Genomic DNA, 9,939 nt, shown 5'->3' on the forward strand with positions numbered 1-9,939 from the left:
AAAATGCTCTCCTACTGACACTTCCACCACTTGCCCGGCTACATTCCCCAGAATTAGGTCCAGTACCGCCCCCTCTCTTGTAGGACTTTCTACATGTTGGCTCAAAAAGCTCTCCTGGATGCACTTTAAGAATTCTGCACCCTCTAAGCCTTTCACACTCTGACTGTCCCAATTTATATTGGGGAAGTTGAAATCCCCCACTATTATTACCCTATTATTTTCGCACTTCTCGGAGATTTGCCTACATATCTGTTCCTCTATCTCCCCCTGACTGTTTGGGGGCCTATAGTACACTCCCAGCAAAGTGCTTGCCCCCTTTTTGTTTTTAAGTTCTACCCATATGGCCTCATTAGAGGAACCCGCTAATATATCATCCCTCCTTACAGCAGTAATTGACTCCTTAATTAATATTGCAACACCCCCTCCCCTTTTACACCCCCCTCTGTCTCGCCTGAAGATTCTATACCCCGGAATATTGAGCTGCCAGTCCTGACTCTCCCTCAACCATGTCTCCGTGATAGCAACAATATCGTACTCCCATGTGTTCAACAACAACTTCAGTTCATCCACCTTATTTGCAAGACTCCTTGCATTAAAATAAATGCCTTCCAGCCCTGCCATATTCTCTTTTGCCTTCACATATTTGCTCTGCCTTCCCAGCTGACTTGTTTTTCCCTCTGTATTTGGCCGTAAATCACCCCCTACTATAGCTCCACTCTGTACCCCAACCCCCTGCCAAGTTAGTTTAAACCCTCCCCAGCAGTGCTAGCAAACCTCCCCGCAAGGATATTGGTTCCCCCCTGGTTCAGGTGTAAACCGTCCGACTTGTACAAGTCCCACCTTTCCCAGAAGCAGATCCAGTGATCCAGGAAACTAAAGCCCTCCCCCTTGCACCATCCCTTTAGCCACGCATTCATCTGTTCTATCTTCCTATTCCTATACTTACTAGCACGTGGCACCGGGAGTAATCCAGAGATTACAACCTTTGAGGTCCTGCTCCTTAATCCTTCACCTAGCTCCCTAAATTCTTGCTGCAGTACCTCATCCCTCTTTTTACCTATGTCGTTGGTACCAATGTGGACCACGACCACTGGCTGTTCTCCCTCCCCCTCATAAGAACATAAGAAATAGGAGCAGGAGTAGGCCAATCGGCCCCTCGAGCCTGCTCCACCATTCAATAAGATCATGGCTGTTCTGATCCTAACCGCCAATCTACTATCACAGAACCATCTCCTGAATCTAACAGAATTAGACACACGAAATAGGAGCAGGATCAGGCTACACGGCCCCTGGGCCTGCTCCGCTACCCACAGGGCCATGACCGATCCGAAACTAGACTCATGTCCAAATTCCTGCCCACTCCCCGCAACCCTTAATTCCCTTTACTTCTAGGAAACTGTCTATTTCTGTTATAAATTTATGTAATGATGTAGCTTCTACACCTTTTTGCGGCAGCATATTCCATGGACCTACCACCCTCTGAGTAAAGTAGTTCCTCCTCATCTCAGTTTTGAAAGAGCAGCCCCTTATTCTAAGACTCTGCCCCCTAGATCTAGTTTCACCCATCATCGGGAACATCCTCCCCTCATCCATCCGATCCAACCCCTTCACAATCTTATATGTTTCAATAAGATCGCCTCTCATTCTTCTGAACTCAAATGAGTAGAGTCCCAATCTACTCAACCTCTCCTCATATGTCCATCCCCTCATCCCCGGGATTAACCGAGTGAACCTTCTTTGTACTGACTCGAGAGCAAGTATGTCCTTCCTTAAGTATGGACACCAAAACTGTATGCAGTATTCCAGGTGCGGTCTCACCAATACCTTGTACAACTGAAGCAATACCTCCCTATTTTTATATTCTTTCCCCCTAGCAATGAAAGCCAACATTCCATTGGCCTTCTTATTCACTTGCTGTACCTGCATACTAACCTTTTGAGTTTCGTGCACCAGGACCCCCAGATCCCTTTGTACTTCAGTACTTTCCAGTTTCTTGCCATTAAGATAATAACTTGCTCTACGATTTTTCCTGCCAAAGTGGATAACCTCACACTTTCCAGTATTGTATTCCATCTGCCAAATCTCTGCCCACTGACTTAGCCTGTCTATGTCCCCTTGCAGGTTTTTTATGTCCTCCTCACTCACTACTTTCCCTCCCCTCTTAGTATCATCTGCAAACTTTGATATGTTACACTCGGTCCCCTCCTCCAAATCATTAATATAGATTGTAAAGAGTTGGGGACCCAGCACTGACCCCTGCGGAACACCACTAGTTACTGATTGCCACTCTGAGAATGAACCATTTATCCCAACTCTCTGCCTTCTGTTAGATAGCCAATCCTCTATCCATGCCAGAATATTACCCCCAATCCCATGATTTTTTATCTTAAGCAATAATCTTTTGTGTGGCACCTTGTCAAATGCCTTTTGGAAGTCTAAATACACTACGTCCACTGGTTCCCCTTTATCCACCCTATATGTTACTTCCTCAAAGAACTCCAGCAAATTTGTCAAACATGCCTTCCCCTTCATAAAACCATGCTGACTTTGTCCTATTAAATTATGATTATCCAAATGTCCTGTTACTGTCTCCTTAATAATGGACTCCAAAATTTTACCTACCACAGATGTTAGGCTAACTGGTCAATAGTTTCCAGCCTTCTGTCTACTACCCTTTTTAAATAAGGCTGTTACATTAGCAGTTTTCCAGTCTGCCGGGACCTTTGCCGAGTCCAGGGAGTTTTGGAAAATTATTACCAATGCATCCACAATCCCTACTGCCACTTCCCTCAAGACCCTAGGATGTAAGCCACCAGGTCCAGGTGATTTATCCAACTTGAGTCCCATTATTTTACTGAGTACCACTTCCTTAGTGATTTTGATCGTGTTTAGGTCCTCCCCCCGCCCGCCTTTAGCCCCCTGTTTGTCCAGTGTTGGGATATTCTTAGTGTCTTCTACTGTAAAGACTGATATAGAATATTCATTCAGTGTTTTTGCCATCTCCATATTTCCCACCATTAATTTCCCGGTCTCATCCTCTAAGGGACCAACATTTACTTTAGCCACCCTTTTTCCTTTGATATAACTATAAAAACTCTTACTATCTGTTTTTATATTTTTTGCTAATTTACTTTCATAATCTATCTTCCCTTTCTTACTCAATCTTTTTGTTATTTTCTGCTGTCTTTTAAAGTTTTCCCAATCTTCTATCATCCCACTAGATTTGGCTACCTTATATGCCCTTGTTTTTAGTTGAATACTATCCTTAATTTCTTTACTTAGCCACGGATGGCTGTCTTTTCTTTTACACCCTTTTCTTCTCAGTGGAATATATATTTTTTGGAAGTTGTAAAATAACTCCTTAAATGTACACCACTGATCATGTATCGTCTTACCCTTTAATCTATTGTCCCAATCCACTCTACTCAATTCTGCTCTCATACCTTCATAGTCTCCTTTATTCAAGCTCAGCACGCTTGTTTGAGATGCAACCTTCTCACCCTCTAATTGAATATGGAATTCAACCATGTTATGGTCACTCATTCCAATGGGATCCTTTACTAGGACATTATTAATTAATCCTGTCTCGTTACACAGGACCAGATCTAAGGTTGCTTGCCCCCTGGTCGGTTCAGTTACATACTGCTCAAGAAACCCATCCCTAATACACTCAATGAACTCATCCTCAAGGCAGCCCTGCCCAATTTGATTTGTCCAATTAATGTGATAGTTAAAATCCCCCATAATTATAGATGTTCCCTTATTACAAGCCTCAACTATTTCCTGATTGATACTCCGTCCAACAGAGTTGCCACTGTTCGGAGGCCTATAGACTATGCCCACTAGTGTTTTTTTCCCCTTATTATTCCTTACCTCCACTCAAACTGTTTCATTATCCTGATCTTTTGACCCAATATCATTTCTCTGTATTACAGTGATTCCTTCCTTTATTAACATAGCCACCCCACCTCCCCTTCCTTCCTGCCTGTCCTTCCTGATCGTTAAATAACCTGGTATGTTTAATTCCCAGGCACTGTCACCCTGCAGCCATGTTTCTGTAATGGCCACAAGATCATACCCATATGTAGTTATTTGTGCCATTAACTCGTCTATTTTGTTACGAATGCTACGTGCATTCAGATAGAGAACTTTCAAAGATGTTTTGTGACACTTAGTTCCTGCTTTTGCCCTTTTTATTACTTTACCTTTTACACCATACCTTCTGCCCCTTCCTGACATGCTCTGGTTTTTAATTTCCCCACTGCTACCTAAGTCTATGACCTTCTCTGTTGTCATTTTTATTATTTGCTCTCCAGGAACCTCCCCCCCACTAGTTAGTGTTAGAATAAAATTTTGCTGGACAAGATTTTGCTGGAAAAGACACAAACAATAAATTCGCTGACTGGGACAAATTGAATCACTGCACAATGAGACATGCCACGCTTACGCATGGCTGGAACAAAGTTCATCTCGTGTCCTGACTGGGACTAATTGAATCACTGAGGACTAAAAAGGTTCACTGGTATCCTATTATCGAACTAATCACATTCCGCCGGTGACGCGGATGGAACAAGATGGAACGAAGACCTTTCGCAATCACTGAAGAGGCAGAATTGGCAACACAAGTGTGTAAACCCCGACTGGAGGAAAATAACGATATGCGCTAATAAATGAATTGATTGAATGAATGTAAATGATCTAAAACCAACTTCTTGGAATTTTATATAAGCTCGGCACGTACTACAATCGAGGAGAAGGTGCTCTCACAGACCGCGTGGTTGCAGACGCTTCTCCCAGAGCTCTGTCATTTAATAAAGTTGTCTCTCTAACTCAAAGTCTAGTTTCCGAGGAATCATTTTATCTACAACATTAGTTTAAAGCCCTCTCTACAGCCCTAGTTATATGATCCGCCAGGACTCTAGTCCCAGCACTGGCCAAGTGAAGCCCGTCCCAACAGAACAGCTCCCTCCTGCCCCAGTACTGGTGCCAGTGTCCCAGGAAGCAAAACCCATTTCTCCCACACCAGTCTTTGAGCCACGCATTTAACTCTCTAATTTTATTTGTCCTAGCCAAATTCGCTCGTGGCTCAGGTAATAATCCAGAGATTATTACCCTTGTGGTTCTGCTTTTTAATTTGGCCCCTAGCTGTTCAAACTCCCTCAGCAGAACCTCCTTCCTTGTCCTATCTATGTCGTTGGTACCAACATGGACCACGACAACTGGATCCTCCCCCTCCCACTCCAATTTTCTCTCCAGTCCAGAGGGGATCTCCTTAACCCTAGCACCGGGCAGGCAACACAGCCTTCGGGACTCTCGCTCTCGGCTGCAAAGAACTCTATCTATCCCCCTAACGATACTATCCCCTACCACTACAACATTTCTTTTAACTCCCCCCACTTGAATGGCCCCCCGCTCCACAGTGCTGTGGCCAGGTTGCTCATCCTCCCCGCAGACCCTGTTCCCATCCTCACAGGGAGTAAGAGCCTCGAACCTGTTGGACAAGTGCAAGGGCTGCGGCTGCTCCAACACTACCTCCTGGATCCCCGTACCTGCCTCACTTCTAGTCACACCATCCTGAGCCTGGCCACGGACTACATCTGAATTAATTAATCTAATTGGTGTGAATACCTCGTGATACACAGAGTCCAGGTAACTCTCCCCCTCCGTAATGTGTCTCAATGTTTGAAGCTCGGACTCCAGCTCTTCAACACGGAGCCGGAATTCCTCCAGCAGCCAACACTTTCTGCAAATGTGATCACCGTGAGCATCAATGGTGTCCACCAGCTCCCACATATTGCAGCAGCAACACATCACCTGATCTCCCATTCTATGTAATTAATTAAATTTATTAATATTATTCTTAAATACCCTCTGCCCCGATTCTAGATGGTGAATATCACACCTTAGAAACTATAAACCAAAGAGATTTAAGCTTAAAAAGGGAGAAATACTTACCAACCAATCACTTACCCGCTTTCTGGTGACGTCACACTTGGATTACTTTTTACCTCTCTCCTTCCCTCCGAGTTCCCAGACTGGAGATTGGTAAACCTTACCTGGTCTCTGGGGCCTTTATACAGCCGCTCAGCCCGCGGTTCTCACACTGAGACCTTACCTGGTCTCTGGGGCCTTTATACAGCCGCTCAGCCTGCGGTTCTCGCACTGTAGACCTTACCTGGTCTCTGGGGCCTTTATACAGCCGCTCAGCCCGCGGTTCTCGCACTGAGACCTTACCTGGTCTCTGGGGCCTTTATACAGCCGCTCAGCCTGCGGTTCTCGCACTGTAGACCTTACCTGGTCTCTGGGGCCTTTATACAGCCGCTCAGCCCGCGGTTCTCGCACTGAGACCTTACCTGGTCTCTGGGGCCTTTATACAGCCGCTCAGCCCGCGGTTCTCGCACTGAGACCTTACCTGGTCTCTGGGACTTTTATACAGCCGCTCAGCCCGCGATTCTCACACTGAGGCCTTACCTGGTCTCTGGGGCTTTTATACAGCCGCTCAGCCCGCGATTCTCGCACTGAGGCCTTACCTGGTCTCTGGGGCTTTTTTACAGCCGCTCAGCCCGCGATTCTCGCACTGAGGCCTTACCTGGTCTCTGGGGCTTTTATACAGCCGCTCAGCCAGCCGATTCTCACACTGAGGCCTTACCTGGTCTCTGGGGCTTTTATAGCCGCGCTCTGCCGCTCGAGATTCCCTCAACCTGTGAACCCCTGAAAATGACCATAACCTGAGACTGGAGCCGAACACCCCCCAGTTAGTGAGGCCCGGCCCGGACATCCCGTTCTGTGTTTTATTGCAGACACTGGGGCAGGGGTGGGTGCAGCGAATGTCAGCGAGTCACCAGGGAGCCGCGGTTCATTTGAAATGATTTCAATCGGGAATCTGAGCCCGGCCCCGGGAAATGGATCATCTGATTCCGTGATCAGCTCTTTTTGGAAAGACGTGGGTGGCTCTGAGAAGAGCCTTTCCGTTCAGATGTTTACAAGTTGTCCTTTTTATTTTCTTTTGGGCGCTGCTTTCTGAGGCATTGCTGATTTGGGCTTGGCCTTGGGTTTTTCCACCTTCTTGGCCGCCTTCACCATTCCGCCCCTGGCCTTCTTGGGGCTCTTGGGCTTCTTCGCCGCCGCCTTCTTCCCAGCCGCCGCTTTCGCTGTCTTTTTTGACGTTGCTGCATTCATGGTGATCGTTTTCTTGGCTGCTGCTTTCTTGGCTGGAGATTTCTTGGCTGCTGGTTTCTTGGCTGGAGATTTCTTGGCTGGAGATTTCTTGGCTGCTGGTTTCTCAGCTGGAGATTTCTTGGCTGGAGATTTCTTGGCTGCTGGTTTCTTGGCTGGAGATTTCTTGGCTGCTGGTTTCTTAGCTGGAGATTTCTTGGCTGCTGGTTTCTTGGCTGCTGGTTTCTTGGCTGGAGATTTCTTGGCTGCTGGTTTCTTGACTGGAGATTTCTTGGCTACTGGTTTCTTGGCTGCTGGTTTCTTCACCTTCTTTCCCTCTTTCCGCTGGGATTCCTTCTTAGCGAGCCTGAAGGAGCCCGCGGCGCCCGTGCCCTTGGTCTGCTCCAGGAAGCCGTTTTCCACTTTCCTCTTGATACTTAAATTGATCAGTGAACGCTGCCTCAGCACATCGAAGCCGTTGGCAGCCAGAGCCTTCTTTATCGCCGCCAGGGACATCCCCTTGCGATCGCTGCCACTCGCCACAACCTTGAGGATCTGTTCGCCCAACGTGGGACCGGCAGGCTTGGAGCGGGGAGCCGCTTTCTTCTCCTTGCTGGGAGCCTTGGTTTGAGCGGCGGCGGCAGGAGGAGCCGTTTCGGCGGCTGCGGTCTCAGTCATGTCCGCGACTCTGTAGAAAATCTCTCTGACAGTCAGAGCTGGGTCAGAAATGAGACGAGAGGCGGCGGCACAGAGCTACTTATAGGCAGCGAGCGGACGGGGCGGAGACATCCTGCTGTCAGCTCCCGGCCCCTCCAGCCTCTCTGTGTTTCTCTGTCTTTATTACCTCTCCGATTCCAATTAAACTCGGGCACCCCACATTCCCAGACTGGCCTCTTTCTGTCTGGAAGACTGGAATGTTTGCTGTCGAGAAAGTTTCATCAGAATTCAAGACAACAATTTCGATTTAAAACCGTTTCATTGCTGCACTGATCGCGCTCTCTCACCCAATCGCGGAAATGTTCGCTGTTTGTCGACTGAAATTTGAAATCAACTAAAGCTTCACGTTTAATTCCCACTTCAGGGCTGAGCAGGGGAGCAGGGCGATCCTATGACAGGGAAATCTTTAAATTTTGCACAAGAGCGTGTCTGAAATCCGGCGATGGGAGCGGACAAACAAACACAGTGACACTTGTCTAACGCACCCGCCCCTTTAACACACTCGCTGACACAATGTTCACTCTGCTCATTCACAGCACAATCTGTTCCCAGATTTACAGTTCACAGGACAGGTTTTCCTCTCCGCTCGGCCTGTGCTGCCGATTCTCGGGGTTAGTTGCAGTTTCCCAGCTCAGTCAGTGTTAAACACTCTGAGGCCGGCGCTCCTCATAGTGTCTGTTCCCCAGATTCAGGGGCAGGAGCCAATCACAGCTCTGGCTGTGTTCACCCATATCTGGTTTGAAGGTATTATATTGTTCGCAGGCAGAAATATGTTTGATTTATATGAAAATAGAAATGATGATCTCACCGCCCCTCTAGCCTCTCTCTGTCTCTCTCTCCGAAATTGAGGAACAGAACAGAGCAACTGGTGTCCTGTGCATTCCATTCTCAACACCCAGAGACAGCAACCAGAGAGAGGGGCAGAGAGACTGCATCAGTCTTAATGTTCGTTCTCTGAGCCAGGCGGTCCACGCACTCTCTGTTACCGAGATTTAGGGGCAGGAACGTGTCACAGTTTGGCTGTGTCGAGTCTGGCCTGCTTTTAGATCATTGTATTATTCACAGAAATAGTGAGGCATTCTGTTCACCACACATACCTTGAACTCGGTTTCAATACAACACCAGGTTATAGTCCAACAGCTTTATTCGAAATCACAAGCTTTCGGAGCGCTGCTCCTTCTTCAGGTGAAGTGGAGAAATGCATAAAGACACAGCTTATATAGTCAGAGAATCATGTCAGATGTTTACAGGTAACCTTTCCAACTGCCATTTATCACACCTCGGCAGAGAGATAATCACAGCAGTCAAAGGTGTGAATGGTGTCCAAACAGGTCAGTCAGGGAAACATTACATCAAAGAACAATGAGGTGGGGTCACAAGGGGTCAAATATTGCTGGGGTCTGTATGAAAAACAAAAAAACTGACAAAAAACATTTTTTTTTTGGCTGGAAATCACAGCAGGTCCGGCCGCATCTGTGTAGAGAGAACAAGCCAATGTCGACTCGAGTCTAGATGACCCTGCTTCAGGTGGGGTTACATGTAGCGTGACATGAACCCAAGATCTCGGTTGAGGCCGTCCTCATGGGTGCGGAACTTGGCTATCAGTTTCTGCTCAACGATTTTGCGTTGTCGTGTGTCTCGAAGGCCGCCTTGGAGAATCCTTACCCGAAGATCGGAGGCTGAATGTCCTTGACTGCTGAAGTGTTCCCCGACTGGGAGCGAACACTCCTGCCTGGTGATTGTTGCGTGGTGTCCAGTCATCCGTTGTCGCAGTGTCTGCATGGTCTCGCCGATGTACCATGCTCCGGGGCATCCTTTCCTGCAACGTATGAGGTAGACAACGTTGGCCGAGTCATATGAGTATGTACCATGTACCCGGTGGGTGGTGTCCTCAAGTGTGATGATGGTATCAACACGGATACCATCATCACACGTGAGAACGCCACCCACCGGGTACATGGTACATACTCATGTGACTCGGCCAACGTTGTCTACCTGATACGTTGCAGGAAAGGATGCCCCGGAGCATGGTACATCGGCGAGACCATGCAGACACTGTGACAACGG

General features: G+C 47.5%; 1 protein-coding gene across 1 annotated transcript; it reads right to left on the bottom strand.

The window, feature by feature from the left end:
- Nucleotides 1-6,970: 6,970 nt before the first annotated feature.
- On the bottom strand, nucleotides 6,971-8,039 carry LOC147083675 (uncharacterized). Its single transcript, XM_085980138.1, has one exon. It carries the CDS (start codon nucleotides 7,831-7,833, stop codon nucleotides 6,997-6,999), a length of 837 nt encoding a protein of 278 aa, XP_085836264.1. The 5' UTR covers nucleotides 7,834-8,039; the 3' UTR covers nucleotides 6,971-6,996.
- Between the last annotated feature and the right edge of the window lie 1,900 nt (nucleotides 8,040-9,939).

Source organism: Somniosus microcephalus, unplaced genomic scaffold, assembly GCF_052327205.1.
Source record: "Somniosus microcephalus isolate GS21.2 unplaced genomic scaffold, FLI_Smic_1.0 scaffold46, whole genome shotgun sequence".
NCBI classification, from domain to species: domain Eukaryota; kingdom Metazoa; phylum Chordata; class Chondrichthyes; order Squaliformes; family Somniosidae; genus Somniosus; species Somniosus microcephalus.